Below are 18,109 nucleotides of genomic sequence, written 5' to 3' on the forward strand. Positions count from 1 at the left end.
AGGTATTGGAATAGTATATTTTTAGGCCGGGCACTTATTAGATGGGTTTATACATGGACTGTCCTTACCTTTAGGCAATATTTTGCATGTCTCAATGGATGGGCCGAATGCTAACCTCAGTTTTATTAAAAAACTGTAAAATCATTTGGAGTTTTATTAAAAAACTGTAAAATCATTTGCAAGTGCTAAACCCCAAGGCCAAATCTTTCTTGGTATAGGCATATGCAGTTTGCATACAGTGAATTGAGCAACGAAAACTGGGATCTCCAAAAGTGACTGGGACCTTTTTAATTTTTTCAGATCTCTGCGCAATCTTTTTAAAGATAGCCCTGCTCGATTTGCTCAATATAGGCTGCAGACATAACACAAGCACCACATTTCCATACAAGTTCACTGCAATAAGATGGTTGGGAGATGGATGCTGTGTTGATCAACCTCTTAAAATATGTGATCACATTGACAAATCTGTGAAAGAGTACACTGAGAAAAAAAATAAACTTCAGTACATTACAGAATCTGTGAAGAATCCTACTTAAGGCAAAATTAAATGCATTTAGAAGTATTTTGCTAAATGCTGAACCTTTCCTCAGAAGATTTCAAAGTCAGAAACCTATGGTGCCTATTACTGATTTGTCTTCAAATTTGAAAACTGTTTTGAGTATAGGACTAGACTAATTGGAATTCATTATATTCACCTACATTAGAAACAAAAGTTAATTACTTTTGGTCTCAAGAGTACTTTAAACCCACATGAAATAGTATTAGATTGCTGTGGTAAAATAATTTAATTTTCATATTTAAATTACTCTGTTAATAAGTTAGTTGTACTTTGTTCCTTGGAAATGATAAAATAATGGTATATGATAGGCCTACATGTTCAGGTGTCAGGTCAGGAAAAACTCTGCTACCGTATATGACAGCAGATGGTACTTACCTGCAACTGTCTAGCCGAGGGTTGGGCGGCCGATACCAAACCTGACGAACTAGATTGGAGGAGTTTTCCCTAAGAAGGTTAGATGAGACCTTTGTGTAGGAAATGACATATAAACTCGTCAGCTGTTGCCTTGCAGTGAGGCAGGGGACTGTCGAAGGCTAAGGGAGACAACCCCTCACAGAAAATCCTCTGAAATGTTATGCCTAGCAAGTCAGTGGAAGAGAGAAATTTTAATTGCTTTCAAAACCAAACAAAGCCTTGGAGTGTTAAGCAAGCCCAATAATGATGCAAGTTCTCCTGGTACTGATATTAATGACAGCTCAACGCTTGATGTTCCAGCAAGAGAACTAAAATCTACAAGACAATGACCACGATCAGACTAGCAACTCTGAATATCATCACTTTGACAGGGAAAAGAGAAGAGTGTATTGATTTGATGAAAATGAGGAATATAAATGTACTAGGACTGAGTGAAACCAAGTGGAAGGGACAAGGGTCAAAAGAACTCTGAGGAGGTTACCATCTATATTGGTCAGGAGGAAGTTTAGTTAAGAATGGAGTGTTATAATGGACCATTCAATGGAAATGGAATGGCGTATGGCTTTTAGTGCCGGGAGTGTCTGAGGACAAGTTCGGCTCGACAGATGCAGGTCTTTTGATTTGACTCCTGTAGGCGACCTGTGCGTCGTGGTGATAAAATGATGATAAAGACGGCACATACACCCAGCCCCCGTGCCAGCGAAATTAACCAATTAAGTTTAAAATTCCCGACCCTGCCGGGAATCGAACCTGGGGCCCCTGTGACCAAAGGCCAGCATGCTAACCATTTAGCCATGGAGCCGGACACCATTCAATGAAACAGCATGTAATAAACTTCAAATCTGACAGAACATGAGTATCATTCAGTGCTATGCTCCGCAAGTAAGTTGTGATAGTTCAGAGAAAGACCTATGTGAAGAATCCGTGGAAGAGCAAGTTAGAGGTGAAAGAACCATTGTTATTGGTGACATGAATGCCCAAGTAGGGTCTGATAGGCAAGGTTATGAGAGCATCATGGGCACACATGGATGGGGACCAAGGAACACTGGGGGAAGCAGACTCCTAGATTTCTGTCTGAGAAATAACATTTTTATTGGTTACACCTGGTATCACAAACAGAAAAGTCACAAAATCACCAGATATGGATGGAATGGGCAACAGGAGTCCATCATTGATTATATTATGGTAGATAAACATATACAAGAAATATTGCTGGATGTGAAAGTGATCCCAAGTGTCTCTCTTGACAGTGATCATAGGCTCCTTGTTAGTTATTTCAGGTTTTAAAAGTTAAAGGAAATTATAATCATCCAGGACAAGAAATTAAAGGTATGGAAATTGAAGGATAAAGAGAAGGCCACAGAATATTAAGGGGGGGGGGGGGGGGAAATCCAGCAGCGAATACCAAAAACAGACACTGGAACAGTTGAAAGAGAATGGAAAAGTTTCAAGGAATGCTTGGTCAAGACAACAGAGGAGACATGTGGAAGAACAAATGGCAAAAGGAAATTGAAAGAGACACCATGGTGGAATGATAAAACAAGAGACATAGTCCTTAAAAAGAACAATGGCTACAGAAAGTATTTCAAAAGTCGAACAGATAAGGACAAAGAACTCTTATAAGTTGGCGAAAAAAGAATTGAAGCAGGTTGTCAGAGCAGAAAGAGAAAAATGGTTGAATGAATGGAGTGATAAACTAAATGAAACCGAGCTCGATAGCTGCAGTCGCTTAAGTGTGGCCAGTATTCGGGAGATAGTAGGTTCGAACCCCGCTGTCAGCAGCCCTGAAAATGGTTTTCCGTGGTTTCCCATTTTCACACCAGGCAAATGCTGGGGCTGTACCTTAAGGCCACGGCCGCTTCCTTCCCACTCCTAGCCCTTTCCTGTCCCATCGTCGCTGTAAGACCTATCTGTGTCGGTAAGATGTAAAACAACTAGAAAAAAAAAAACTTAATGAAGATGTAGATGGCAACAGAAAAATGTTGTATGGAATGATGAAGAATAGGAGGAGGGACAGAGAACAGACTAATTATCTGACTAGTGATGGTGGGTATCTCATTACAGATGACAGAGATGCAGAGATATCAGAGAAGAATGGAAGAATTATTTTGATAAGCTGTTAAATGTGAAAGACCAGGCAAATGCTGGGGCTGTACCTTAATTAAGGCCACGGCCGCTGGGCAGATACCAGCAGATTGGAAAAGAGATATCATCATTCCACTTTTTAAGAAAGGTGACAGGAAGAAATGTTCCAATACATTAACTTCCCAAGTGGGAAAGCTGTATGAAAGAATTTTAGAAAGGAAAATAAGATCATTGGTAGAATTAAAGTTATCAGAGAAACAGTACGGATTTTGGAAAGGCAGATCAACAGTTGATCTAATATTTGGACTGCGTCAGCTAATGGAGAAGTATTATGAACATAATAAGGGCCTTTGGCTGGCCTTCCTGGATATCAAAAAGACCTTTGATGCTTTAAGCAGGGACAAAGTCTGGGAAGTGCTGAGAAACAGTGGAATCAAAATGACATAATAAATGAATTGAGAATTTATATGATGACATCTGTATATGGGGAGATTCCAGAGAGGAACTTCAGAATCAATTCAATGCATGGACAGTAACAGCTAAAGGGTATGGTCTAAGATTCAGTCAGGAAAAAATTAAGTTGGTTATGCAGAGAAATAGTCAACCTGAAGGTTACATTAAATAGAGGGTAAACAACTCAAGATGTCCAACAAATTCAAATATCTGGGAAGCATGATATCAGCAACAGGCTCCATTGAAGAGGAACTTACCAGCAGTATTCAACTGGAGGAACACTCTATAGAGTTGTCCGAGACTTAATATGGAACCCAAAAGTACCATTGAAATACAAGCGAGCAATTTATCTGACTTATTACATGCCAGTTTTGACATGTGGGAGTGAGACCTGGACCATGAGGAAAAAGGATGAAGCAAGGATTCAGGCAGCTGAAATGAGATTCGTCCGAGCTATGGTTGGCAAAACAAATGAGATAAAATTCATAATGAGAACATCAGGGACATGGCTCAGGTTGGCAGAATGCAGGATAACATAACTCTGCCTAGACTCAAATGGTATGGTCATATGTGAAGGATGGATCCTGATCGCATACCCAGAAAAATGTATGATCTGCAGGTAAAATATTCAAGACCAAGAGGGCGGCCAAGAATGTGATATACAGACATGGTGAAAAATGACATTCAGCAACGAGGAGGGGACTGGGAAAACATTGAAGAAAGAAAAAAGTACAAAGATAGAAGTTGGTGGAGGTGCTATATTCGCTGACCCATCGTATAGATGGAACGACGTGGGATATGTATGTAGGCCTACATGTTACCTTTAAACAATTTGTTTTTACATATATATATATAAAGTGCCCATCAATGTAATTGTTTTTCCATAAATAATTGAAAAAAAGGAAGTGGAGAGAGAATGAGGCCAGCTATGGAAATGGCGGAGGCTGGAATTTCCTTCTTTGTTCCTTGCTGATTGGCTAATTAACTTGACACTCTGTTTTCGTGAGTCAGGGAAATTTTTCTTTAGTAGGTCAGGGAAACTTGACATTTCTCTGGACATTGTGTATGTGTTTTTAAATGCCTGATCTTCCCAGATGTATTTCTGCTGATGTATTTTACTTCTTTTGAATAAGCAACACATCGGGCTGTGCTATGTGACTTCTCTTCAAAATAACCGACATCCACAACTTACATTGCGTTTCGGACATCGTCTTAAAGTTGTCACGTACAATTAGATTTGGTTATGCATTGTAGCGGCATATACCAAAGCACCTAATTACGATGCAAATACTCTAACATCATAAGGAATTATTTCCTTCATCACTAAAATATCGGTAAATACAAGCAATCATATGATATTGAACGTGGGGTCTGATAATGATGTGTTGTAGGGTATTCAGCCCGAAGGCTGGTTTGATCCTCCACAGCTCCACCAACAGCTGTCATAAATAGCCTAGGTGTCACTGAAGAGGCGTACTAGGGAAATGAGGAGTGATGTAGTTTCTGGTTGCTTTCCTCACCGAGCCAAAAGTTGCTAATATATATCAGTCTGCCAAGCCCACTGAAACGCATGCACCAACTGACCCTATGAGCAACATTTTCACACCATTCATAACAGGGACTGGCTGCATAAGGAATGGTATTACTAGCATTGCTCATACCTCAGTCACTTTCATATTGTCAAAGCCAAGGATGAGACTGAGACATACAGGTCAATGAAAGTAACAAATTTATTCTCGCCCAAGAATGCACTGTAAACCCTACATCTCACCAGCATAGGCATGATAACAATATAACACCTATTTGCATACTCGGCACAAACAACATTCAGCTCAGTCTACCTGTAGGCCTATGACACACTGCTTGCCACACAATGCGGGGACAACGCTCTCGAGATCTCTCTAAATTTCTCGCGAGAAACAGTGCCTGCGCTAGTCTCAGGAAATCTCGAAACCCTGTCTTAGACTGCCCAACTCTAGTATTAATCAATCACCGACTGTAGAAAAATCCATCTATTGCGCGTCACTACCTTAAAAGACAGAAAGCGTTAAGTGGAGCGTACTGATGCCAGATCTACTGCACATACAAAGTTATGAAAAGCCAGACATATGATGTCATAAAACTCTTATACAAGTGCGTTTTAGTGAAAAATCTTGAAATTTCAGATATATTTGTTTGTTGCATATAAATGTCCCTCATGCTATGCAGTCGAATGACTGTAAGTATGATGCGGCAAAGTTCAGAGCGCAGTTTAAATGCACACATTATAATAAATTATAATTATTAAACATACAGGAATGGTCATAAGTATTGGAACAGACTGAGGACGGCAGGTTACATTGGTATAAATTCGTTAATAGCAAACTGAAAGAAATAGAAAGTGTGCGACAAATTTAGTTAATATACTGACTACCAGTTCTTGTTAAACATAAACCTTATTCCTTATACGAGGGGGGATCAAATATAAACGGAATTTTATTTTTTATATCAATTCATTTATTGAAAAATACAAGGCAATTACAATTTATTTTTCCACATAGTTTCCTGCTTTGGAAATGCATTTGTCCCTGATTATGGGCAGCTTTTTGATGCCCTAATCGTAAAAAGAACAGGCTTGTGTCACCAGCCAGTTGCGCACGAAGTCTTCCACACTCATCATCTTCAAATCATTGCCGTCCTAAACCTTCTTTAAGCAGTCCGAACAAATGGAAATTGCAGGGCAATAAGTCTGGGTTGTAAGAAGGATGATCAAGTGTAGTCCAGGGCATTTCCTGTAGTTGGAGACAGCTGCAGTATGGGGCCGCGTATTGTCGAATCGGTTGGTCTCGTCTTTTGCGGCAATATGCAACCCTCACCTCGTTCAACAGCTCGCAGTAGTAAGCAGTATTGATTGTGCGTCGCTCATGCAAAAAGTCAATCAGCAAAATGCCTCGCCGATCGAAAAAAATAGTTGCAAGTATCTTGACAGCTAACAGTTGAGTCTTGGCTTTCACTGGTGCTGCCTCCCCTTTCCTCTGCTGCTCCTTACACACACGCGTCCATGACAATGTTTGATGACTGAACTGTGCAGTCAATCTTTGGCAAATTTCCGCCTCTGTAACTTCTTCACGAGCAAGAAATTTTATAATTATGCATTGCGCAGTGGAGGGATGCACCTGTTGCTCTGACATCATGATAGTTAACTGACGAAACGGCAGGAAATATCCAACAGCAGGCTCTCCTCAGTCCTAACGGTGCTGCCTAAGCATAGCAGAAGCGCGGAGCCAGTCCTACCAACTGTTGATGTTCAGGAACAAAAATCCCATTTATATTTGTTCGACTTTTGTACGTGGATATTTATAAACTAAACTATTTCTACTTGATAAAAGTATTGGAACATGAGTTTTACGAGAAATTCAATACTTTGTTATAGGATTATGACCTTTTCTTAGAATAACTGCAGAAAGTACCTTGGGCATCAAAAGGACGTACTTTTTTTTTTATGCCTGAGGTGATATTTTCCCATTCTTGCAAAAGAATGCCATTCAGAGGTGCTTTGAACCTGTTGTGATGTTTCCTCATATGATTTTCAAGTTCTTTCCTTATGTGTTTAACTGGATTGCAGCTCTGGGACTGTGGTGTGGTTTTTAACGTCTGTAGTGTATTGTATTAGTGATGGGCAACGCTCTCACTTGAGACTGACACCACAGATCTCGAGACTAATTATCCTGTGCTGCGATCTGTGCGATGTCCCAGTAACTACGAGTGTAAATTTGAAAGTATTTCATCAGCAGTTATTGCATTCTCATATGGAAACATGTGAGCCAATAAATTTTGTCAAATGGCTGGAAAAGTACTGCCTGTTCAACTATGAACCCCTTAATACCATTAACGAAAGTGTAAACAGAATTTTAGTATCTTAAACTGTTCACGAATTATTTGGGGCGGACATCTTAGCTGAATAACCCTGCATAATTTGTGAATAACTGTAGATAGGATGTACACTTGCCTGGATACCTCGCAATTGTTGTCGAAAGGGCTTCTTGTGATACAGACCGGGCTGCAGGTGTTCTGTGACAATTCCCCTTCATTGATATTATTATGTAGTAGTATTTCTGCCGATGAATTTTACTTCTTTTAAAAAAACAACAAGCAAATACTCCATAACATTGTGTGTGTTTGAGTCATCAGTCCGTAGACTGGTTTGATGCAGCTATCCACGTCACCCTATCCTGTGCCAACCTTTTTATTTCTACGTAACTACTGCATCCTACATCTGCTCTAATCTGCCTGTCATATTCATACCTTGGTCTATCCCTACCGTTCTTACCACCTACACTTTCTTCAAAAACCAACTGAAGAAGGCCTGGGTGCCTTAAGATGTGTCCTATCATTCTATCTCTTCTTCTCGTCAAAATTACCCACATCGATCTCCTCTCACCAATTCGATTCAGTATCTCTTCATTCGTGATTCAATCTATCCATCTCACCTGTAGCGTTCTTCTGTAACACCACATTTCAAAAGCTTCTATTCTCTTTTTTTTCTGAGCTAGTTATCGTCCATGTTTCACTTCCATACAATGCCACGCTCCACACGAAAGTCTTCAAAAACATCTTTCTAATTCCTATATCAATGTTTGAAGTGAGCAAATTTCTTTTCTTAAGAAAGCTCTCCCTTGTTTGTGCTAGTCTGCATTTTATGTCCTCCTTACTTCTGCCATCATTAGTTATTTTACTACCCAAGTAACAATATTCATCTACCTCCTTTAAGACTTCATTTCCTAATCTAATATTCCCTGCATCACCAGCCTTCGTTCGACTGCACTCCATTACTTTTGTTTTGGACTTATTTATTTTCATCTTGTACTCCTTATCCAAGACTTTGTCCATACCATTCAGCAGCTTCTCTAGATCTTCTGCAGTCTCAGATAAAATAACAATATCATCGGCAAATCTTAAGGTTTTGATTTCCTCTCCTTGGATTGTGATTCCCTTTCCAAATTCCTCTTTGATTTCCTTTACTGCCTATTCTATGTAAACATTGAAAAGGAGGGGGGACAAACTGCAGCCTTGCCTCACTCCTTTTTGGATTGCTGCTTCTTTTTCAAAACCCTCAATTCTTATCACTGCAGACTGATTTTTATACAGATTGTAGGTAATTATTCGTTCTCGGTATCTGATCCCAATCATCTTCAGAATCTTAAATAGCTTGGTCCAATCAACATTATTGAATGCCTTTTCTAGATCTACGAATGCCATGTACGTGGGCTTGTCCTTCTTGATTCGATCCTCTAAGATCAGACGTAAAGTCGGGATTGCTTCACGTGTTCCTGCATTTCTTCTGAAGCCAAATTGAACTTCTCCCAACTCAGCTTCAACTTGTTTTTCCATTCTTCTGTAAATAATACGTGTTAACATTTTGCAGGCATGAGATACTAAACTAATGGTGCGGTAGTTTTCACACCTGTCAGCACCGGCTTTTTTCGGAATAGGTATAACAACATTCTGCCAATAATCGGATGGGACTTCCCCTGTCTCATACATCTTACAGACTAAATGGAATAACCTTGCCATGCTGGTTTCTCCTAAGGCAGTCAGTAATTCAGAGGGAATGTCATCAATTCCACGTGCCTTGTTCCTATTTAGGTCACTCACAGCTCTGTCAAACTCTGACCTCAAAATTGGGTATCCCATTTCATCAGCATCAACAGCCTCTTCATGTTCCAGAACCAAATTATACACATCTTTACCTTGATACAACTGTTGGATATGCTCCTGCCATCTTTCTGCTTTGTCTTCTTTCCCTAGAAGTGGCTTTCCACCTGAACTCTTAATATTCATACACCTAGATTTGCTTTCTCCAAAGGTTTCCTTGATTTTCCTGTATGCAGCATCTACCTTTCCCAGGACCATACAACCTTCGACATCCTTGCACTTCTCCTTCAGCCATTCTTCCTTAGCTACCTTGCACTTTCTGTCCACTTGATTCTTTAGCCGCCTGTATTCTTTTATGCCCTCTTCATTTCTAGCATTCTTGTATTTTCGTCGTTCGTCAATCAGGTCTAGTATCTCCTGAGTTATCCACTGATTCTTAGTTGATCTTTTCTTCCTTCCTAGCATTTCTTCAGCAGCCCTATTGACTTCATTTTTCATGACTATCCACTCTTCCTCTGTTGTGTTTCCTTCAGCCTTTTCATTTAGCCCTTGTGCAACATGTTCCTTGAAACAATCCCTCACACTCTTTTCTTTCAACTTGTCTAGATCCCATCTTTTTGCATTCTTTCCTTTCTTCAACATCAGATGGCATTTCATGACCAACAAGTCGTGGTCAGAGTCCACATCTGCTCGTGGGAAAGTTTTGCAATCCAACACCTGGTTTCTGAATCTCTGCCTAATCATAATGAAGTCTGTTTGATACCTTCCAGTGTCTCCAGGTCTCGTCCACGTATACAGCCACCATTTGTGGTGTTTGGACCAAGTATTATAGCAAGGACTAAATTATGATCAGTGCAGAATTCAACCAGCTGACTAGTGACTGACTAGTGTATTATTACCTTCTCTTCCTTGGCCTACCACTGCATTCCAGTCTCCCATCACAATTAGATTCTCGTCACCTTTTACAAATCTTCTATCTCTTCATATATTCTTTCGATTTCCTCATCATCTGCTGAACTAGTAGGTATATAGATCTGCATTATTGTGGTTTGGTGTCTATCTTGACGACAATAATTCTTAGCTTACCCGCTGCGCTATTTTCTTATTCATTATTAAACCAACTCCTGCATTTCCCGTTTGATTTTGTGTTGATTCAGTAGTCACCTGACCAAAAATCCTGTTCTTCCTGCCAACGTACTTCACTTATACCGACTACATCTAACTTTAGTCTATCCATGTCCCTTTTCAGATTCTCTAACCTACCACAACGATTCAAACTTCTAACATTCCACGCTCCAACTCCAGTCAATGCCCAAGAGAATATTTAGAGTTATTAAAAACAACAGTGTTTCAACTAAACACTTAGAAATTTGTTGGGATTGATTACTAAGTGGTTTTAGTTTATTCTGTGAAACTATAAAGGTGACTTTTCACAAATTTCTAACCCAAAGATAGTGTGGGGCCAATGACCTTGATGTTTTAGGCCCCTTGAAACAACAATCATCATCGACACCAAAGATACTGTTATTTCATTTTTCAAGTAGTCTGCTGTTTCTAAAAGAATAATAGCCAGTAATTTCAAAATGATTTGTCAGTAATTTATACTCGGTGTTCACTGAGCGAGTTGGCTGTGCAGTTTGGGAAGCACAGCTGTGAGTTTGCATTCGGGAGATGGGTTCGAACCCCACTGTCGGCAGCCCTGAAAATGGTTTTCCATGGTTTCCGATTTTCACACAGGCAAATGCTGGGGCTCTTCCTTAAGGCCATGACCTTTTCCTTCCCACACATAGCCCTTTCCTGTCCCATTGTTGCCATAGCACCTGTCTGTGTATAAAATTATTCAGTGACAAAATCCAAGGACTTTTATGCTAATTTCCTCCACCATAGGAACAACACTCCTATAAATTCAGCAGTTGTTCGTGAGGTTTGTTGTTACTTTAGAAGAGCCTGCAATGTTTTTGGCAGATATATATTATGATGATCCTATTTTTAAAATGTTTTAATAGTATCAGTCCTGGGTAAAAGTTTTCCGTACCACTTGACTGGTAATTTTATATCTTTAATTAATTTGTCCACCTGCTGGATAGTTCATGAAATTCATAATGCTCTTTTGAAATTTGTATCATTAAATAATACTTGATCCTTGTTTTATTTAGCTTTCAGAACGTTGTTTTCTTTCTCATTTCAGCTGGCCCTTTGCCAAAGTTGTAAAGCTTGGTACAACTGGTACTCTGCCTTCTCTGCAGTTTGTTGTTGGATTTCTATCGTAAGTTTTTTTTAAAAATGTTGTATTTGTTGACTAATATATACTGTTAGGTGTGTGTATTTTTCTGTGATCTGCTTTTACTGTAGTCCAGACAAATGATTTTAATAAGTTGCATGAAGTGATAAAATCTGTATTGGCATCGTGTACTATTGAATTTCTTCCGATATGACATAGCAATAGCATTCATATTAACATGGTGGCTGCCGCCTGATGGGCATGTGCATCATGCCGTTGTTGCGCATGTGTGTTATTGTAAATGGTCCAGTTTTACTTGTCTTTACTGATCGGCACTGTGATTGGGCTTTGTTCTTTTGGAACTGCATTCAGATTGAGGTTTGAGTTACGTGTACACGTTCTTAGTTCGTGACCTGTTGCTTTCAAACCTGGTGTAATAATGGATGAGAGTAGCAATGACAATTCCACTGGTCCTTCAAATTCCACAACACAACATAAAATGTAAATGCAAAAGGCAAGTCAATGAGAGAGCAATGTAAATTCTTCCACAAAAAGGTGAAAAGAACTGAATCCATTTGCAAATTATTGTCGTCGGTTCCCTGAAAAAAAGGGGAAAGATCCGATTCCATTTACATATTATTGTCCTCAGTTTCCTGAAAATCCTGCACTTTGCTTAGAGTTTTGCTTTAGTTTTTACTGCTATACATGAGTGGTTCATGTTTGTGGGTTACTGTAGTCACGTCCTAGTTCGTGAACCTTGGGCAACGGCTGAGTGGCCTAGTAAGTGTTCCTGAGATTCGGGATACCAGTTGCTATGGAATGGGAGTGGGCATCTCGGACATATTCTTAGTCATGGCCCTCCTTGTGCTCAGCCGGCTAGGACTATACAATTCACCGGTGGTCCATAACCTGTTAAAGGAGACATCCTCACTTGGACTGTGCAAGTAGGGTAGCATCCTGCTTCATGAATTTACCGAGCTCAGAACATTTTAAGCAAGCCTCGGACCTATGGGAGTAATGGAGTTCTATTCCCATTTGACAGGCGAGGGACTCCTTGGAAACAACTTGGCGAACAAAATGGAATTCGATGGGGAGCTATCAATATTAATGGGGCTTATGGAAGAAAGAAGGTAGAACTGGCTGAGTCAGCAAAGAGGATGCATCTGGATGTGCTAGGAGTAAGTGATATTCGGGTAAGGGGAGATAATGAGGAAGAGATAGGAAATTATAAAGTGTACTTGACGGGTGTTAGAAAGGGAAGGGCAGTCTGGGGTAGGGCTCTTTATCAGGAATACCATTGTACGCAACATAGTTTCTGTTAGGCACGTAAATGAGTGAATGATGTGGGTAGATTTGTCAGTTGCAGGAATTAGGACTAGAATTGTGTCCGTGTATTCACCATGTGAGGGTGCAGATGAGTATGAAGTTGACAAGTTTTATGAAGCATTGAGTGACATCGTGGTCAGGGTCAACAGCAAGGATAGAATAGTGCTAATGGGCGATTTCAATGCGAGGGTTGGGAATAGAACTGAAGGATACGAAAGGGTGATTGGTAAATGTGGGGAAGATATGGAAGCTAATGGGAATGGGAAGCGTTTGCTGGACTTAAGTGCTAGTATGGGTTTAGCTGTTACGAATACATAAGCATAAGGCTATTCACCGCTACACATGGGAGGCTAGGGGTACCAGATCCATAATAGACTATATCTTAACCGACTTCGGATTCAGGAAATCTGTTAGGAATGTACGAGTTTTCCGGGGATTTTTTGATGATACAGACCACTATCTGATTTGTAGTGAACTAAGTATCTCCAGGCCTAGGGTAGAGAAAGTGAAATCTGTCTGCAAACAAATAAGTGTAGACAATCTCCAGGACGAGGAAATTAGACAGAATTCCATGGATATGATTAGTGAGAAGTTTCAAACAGTGGATAGTAAGCAGGTTCAGGGTACAGAAAGTGGCTCAAAGGGATGCTGTAGTAGAAGCAGCAAGGGAATGCCTAGGAACAACTGTGTGTAAAGATGGGAAAAGGCAAACATCTTGGTGGAATGATGAAGTGAGAGCAGCCTGTAAACGTAAAAAGAAGGCTTATCAGAAATGGCTCCAATCAAGGGCCGAAGCAGACAGGGATTTGTACGTGGATGAAAGAAACAGAGCGAAACAAATAGTTGTTGAATCCAAAAAGAAGTCATGGGAAAATTTTGGTAATAACCTGGAAAGGCTAGGTCAAGCAGCTGGGAAACCTTTCTGGACAGTAATAAAGAATCTTAGGAAGGGAGGGAAAAAGGACATGAACAGTGTTTTGAGTAATTCAGGTGAACTCATAATAGATCCCAGGGAATCACTGGAGAGGTGGAGGGAATGTTTTGAACATCTTCTCAATGTAAAAGGAAATCATCCTGGTGGTGTTGCAAACAGCCAAGCTCATGGGGAGGAGGAAAATGATGTTGGTGAAATTATGCTTGAGGAAGTGGAAAGGATGGTAAATAAACTCCATTGTCATAAAGCAGCAGGAATACAGTAGATGAAATTAGACCTGAAATGGTGAAGTATAGTGGGAAGGCAGGGATGAATTGGCTTCATAGAGTAGTAAAATTAGCATGGAGTGTTGGTAAGGTACCTTCAGATTGGACAAAAGCAGTAATTGCACCTATCTATAAGCAAGGGAACAAGAAGGATTGCAACAACTATCGAGGTATCTCATTGATTAGTATACCAGGCAAAGTATTCACTGGCATCTTAGAAGGGAGGGTGCGATCAGTCGTTAAGAGGAAGTTGGATGAAAACCAGTGTGGTTTCAGACCACAGAGAGGCTGTCAGGATCAGATTTTCAGTATGCGCCCGGTAATTGAAAAATGCTACGAGAGGAATAGGCAGTTGTGTTTATGTTTCGTAGATCTAGAGAAAGCATATGACAGGGTACCGAGGGAAAAGATATTCACTATACTGGGGGACTGTGGAATTAAAGATAGATTATTAAAATCAACCAAAGGCATTTATGTTGACTATTGGGCTTCAGTGAGAATTGATGGTAGAATGAGTTCTTGGTTCAGGGTACTTACAGGAGTTAGACAAGGCTGTAATCTTTCACCTTTGCTGTTCATAGTTTACATGGATCATCTGCTGAAAGGTATAAAATGGCAGGTAGGGATTCAGTTAGGTGGAAATGTAGTAAGCAGTTTGGCCTATGCTGACGATTTGGTCTTGATGGCAGACTGTGCCGAAAGCCTGTGGTCTAATATCTTGGAACTTGAAAATAGGTGCAATGAGTATGGTATGAAAATGAGCCTCTCGAAGACTAAATTGATGTCAGTAGGTAAGAAATTCAACAGAATTGAATGTCAGATTGGAGATACAAAGCTAGATCAGGTCGATAATTTCAAGTATTTAGGTTGTGTCTTCTCGCAGGATGGTAATATAGTAAGTGAGATTGAATCAAGTTGTAGTAAAGCTAATGCAGTGAGCTTGCAGTTGCGATCAGCAGTATTCTGTAAGAAGGAAGTCGGCTCCCAGACGAAACTATCTTTACATCGGTCTGTTTTCAGACCAACTTCGCTTTACGAGAGCGAAAGCTGGGTGGACTCAGGATATCTTATTCATAAGTTAGAAGTAACGGTCATGAAAGTAGCAAGAATGATTGCTGGTACAAACAGCCGGGAACAATGGCAGGATGGTACTCGGAATGAGGAGATAAAGGCTAATTTAGGAATGAACTCGATGGACGAAGCTGTACGCATAAACCGGCTTCGGTGGTGGGGTCATGTGAGGCAAATGGAAGAGGATAGGTTACCTAGGAGAATAATGGACTCTGCTATGGAGGGTAAGAGAAGTAGAGGGAGACCAAGACGACGATGGTTAGACTCGGTTTCTAACGATTTAAAGATAAGAGGTATAGAACTAAATGAGGCCACAGCGCTAGTTGCAAATCGAGGATTGTGGCGACTTTTAGTAAATTCTCAGAGGCTTGCAGACTGAACGCTGAAAGGCATAACAGTCTATAATGATAATGTATGTATGTATGTATGTATGTATGTATGTATGTATGTATGTATGCTATACATGATGCGAAAGACTACACTAATATTTACTACTGCATCAAAAAACAGTTACTGAAAGATACTCGTATTCTTGCTGTGATCCATTATTGCATAACAGTGTAACATTATTTATTACAATCCACTGTAAATATGCTGTATTAATAACAGACATGTCTATGACGCACATGTGCATGTACTGGCACCTAGGATATTATATCGTTCTCCAACTTTTCATGTGTATGTGTAAGAAATTCACTTGTAATGTTAAATCTACCATCTACTACCTTCTAACTGATTGAAAGAAAAGAAAAATATGTCGGCTCCTGAGGCAGTTTATACATTAAATTAAGGTGGCAGTGAACGTGTTAAGATAAGTTAAGAATATTCTGACCGGGCGAGTTGGCCGTGTGGTTAGGGGCGCGCTGCTGTGATCTTGCATCCGGAAGATAGTGGATTCGAACCCCACTCTGGGCAGCCCTGAAAATGGTTTTCGATTGATTCCCATTTTCACACCAGGCAAATGCTGGGGCTGTACCGTAATTAAGGCTACGGCTGTTTCCTTCCACTTCCTAGGCCTTTCCTATCACATCATCGCCATAAGACCTATCTGTGTCAGTGCGACGTAAAGCCGGTTGCAAAAAAAAATATTCTATATAATCTTGAGTGGGCAGCATATTCTGAGAGCCCCTGGTTCATTTCCTGGATGGGGTGGGGATTTCAACTGCATATGGTTAATTCCTCTGGCTCGGGAGACTTGTTGTTTGTGTTTGTCTTAATACTCTTAATTTGTGTAAAATACGCCACCCTAACAACCACCACAGAAACATGCAATAGTAAATACCTACAGGAAGTGTATCATCAGCAAATGCTAATCATTCATTTCGGTGGTGTAAGGATCACTGCCACTAGTCCGTAGATGACTGGAGATGCAAAATTTGGAGTCGTATATCACGCTAGACCATGTTATCTTCAGGTGATAGAGTTTGAGTGTGACAGGTACCATTTGAATTATTGATGTCAGCCTTTACAATGCCCACAGTTAAATTTAGCTGAGGTGGGCGCTAAATCCATGCAAGTGCCGACCCCAATAAATTGGTAAAAAGGTCTGGAGGAAGAAGTAGAAGGTATATGACGGTATTTAAAAGAAATAAGTTTCATAATGATAGATCTGTATTGAACTGTGATTACAATAGAGTAAAATAATATATTATTATTGGTCCACCTTTTCAATACAAAATACGATACCTTGAACATGTCAATGCCCAAAAACACAATAAATTTTCTGCAGTTGGTCAACACATGAATGATTATAATCATAAATTTACCGACATTAAACAAGATATGACAATTCTCAAAATTATGAATAAAGGACCCCTCCTTAACATAACAGAGAATTGCTTTATAAATTTAGACCAATATTTCAATCCCAATTTCAATCTCAATGACATTTCCGATAAATCAAACATTCTTTTTGACCTGCTAATTCAACTTTTCAGACAATCAAAACCTAATATTAAAGGTCCGATTGTTCATTCTATTTTTACTACTCTTCTTAATCATTCTTCCATATTCCCACATCCCTCAGCCCCACCTTAAAAAAAAAAAAAAAAAAAAACTCATACCTTTATTTTCCTTCCTTCACCTCCTCAAATAAATTTTCCTTTGATCCTTACCTACCTCCGTTTCTCTCTTCAGCTAATAAAAAAAAATTTAAAAAAAAATCTTACTGTCTTTTATTCAGAATCAAATTTATGGTCCGCATTGAACTGCGAATTTATATCCACCTTTATTTAACTCCATATATGTTATTCCACCTCGTGAAACATCCATCGTCCTTCAAGATTCCAGAAGCAGAAGAGCTTTCTCCTAGTATCATACTTCACATCGTCTATTAATTCTACTTTATAAACATCTTGAGAAGACAATGTTACGATTCTTTATTTTCAATTGATCTCTGAATGAACAACATTATCGCTTAAGAACCAAGTTTTTTCGATTTCCATTTCCACAATTTATACGACGCACGGAACTTTTTTAAGGATCTCTATTTTTTAACATAATATAGCGCTTCTCTGGTTTCCTAAGCCTCCTCGCGCAACAATTGCCTTGTTCCAAAAAATGAAGAGCCTTTCCAACATCCTTGTATTTTGACGTCTTTCAATACCTTATAAAATACGACGTAATCTTCTTCGAATATACAACAGCTAAGAAGAAGCCAGCATTCAACCTACTCTTCTTCTTTATTACATCATTTAGTGCACAGTGGTCTTTTATAATATACGGCGCACCGAACTTTACATAACTTCCGCTCAGTGCTTCGTCAGTTGGAAGAGTTATTATTTTTAATATATCTCTACTCAAATTCCCACATGGTATGTACCTTCAAAAAGACTGTACTTGTGTTTACATTGTTTGTTTTTCTTCGATATTTACGCTTTAATTTACTTCAGGCTGATGATGACCTATTACTAGGTCGAAACTAGTCCCTATGTAATTTTCATTTTGTATTGAAAAGGTGGACCAATAATGATATGACGGTATTGCCTGTTGTACTTTCCATGTAATCATATGAAATAATCTGTGTGCAATGGCAATACTCAAATTAAATACTTTCAAGGTAACAAAATGTCAGTATTTGTCCATTGTGGTGGTAGCACATCGTTGTGACCTACCCATACACACGCACACTCTCTGTTCCGAACCAT

The 18,109-nt window shown here is 39.6% G+C and overlaps 1 protein-coding gene across 1 annotated transcript in view; it reads left to right on the top strand.

Annotated features, from left to right (window-relative positions):
* The window catches only part of LOC136863118 (sugar transporter SWEET1), a 134,013-nt gene that overhangs the window by 13,107 nt on the left and 102,797 nt on the right, over positions 1-18,109 (top strand). Inside the window, exon 2 of the mRNA XM_067139460.2 lies at positions 11,334-11,411. Within this exon, the coding sequence (XP_066995561.1) occupies positions 11,334-11,411 (78 nt within the window). The remainder of the gene's footprint in view (positions 1-11,333; positions 11,412-18,109) is intronic.

The sequence above is a fragment of the Anabrus simplex genome, chromosome 2 (genome assembly GCF_040414725.1).
Source record: "Anabrus simplex isolate iqAnaSimp1 chromosome 2, ASM4041472v1, whole genome shotgun sequence".
Taxonomy (NCBI): domain Eukaryota; kingdom Metazoa; phylum Arthropoda; class Insecta; order Orthoptera; family Tettigoniidae; genus Anabrus; species Anabrus simplex.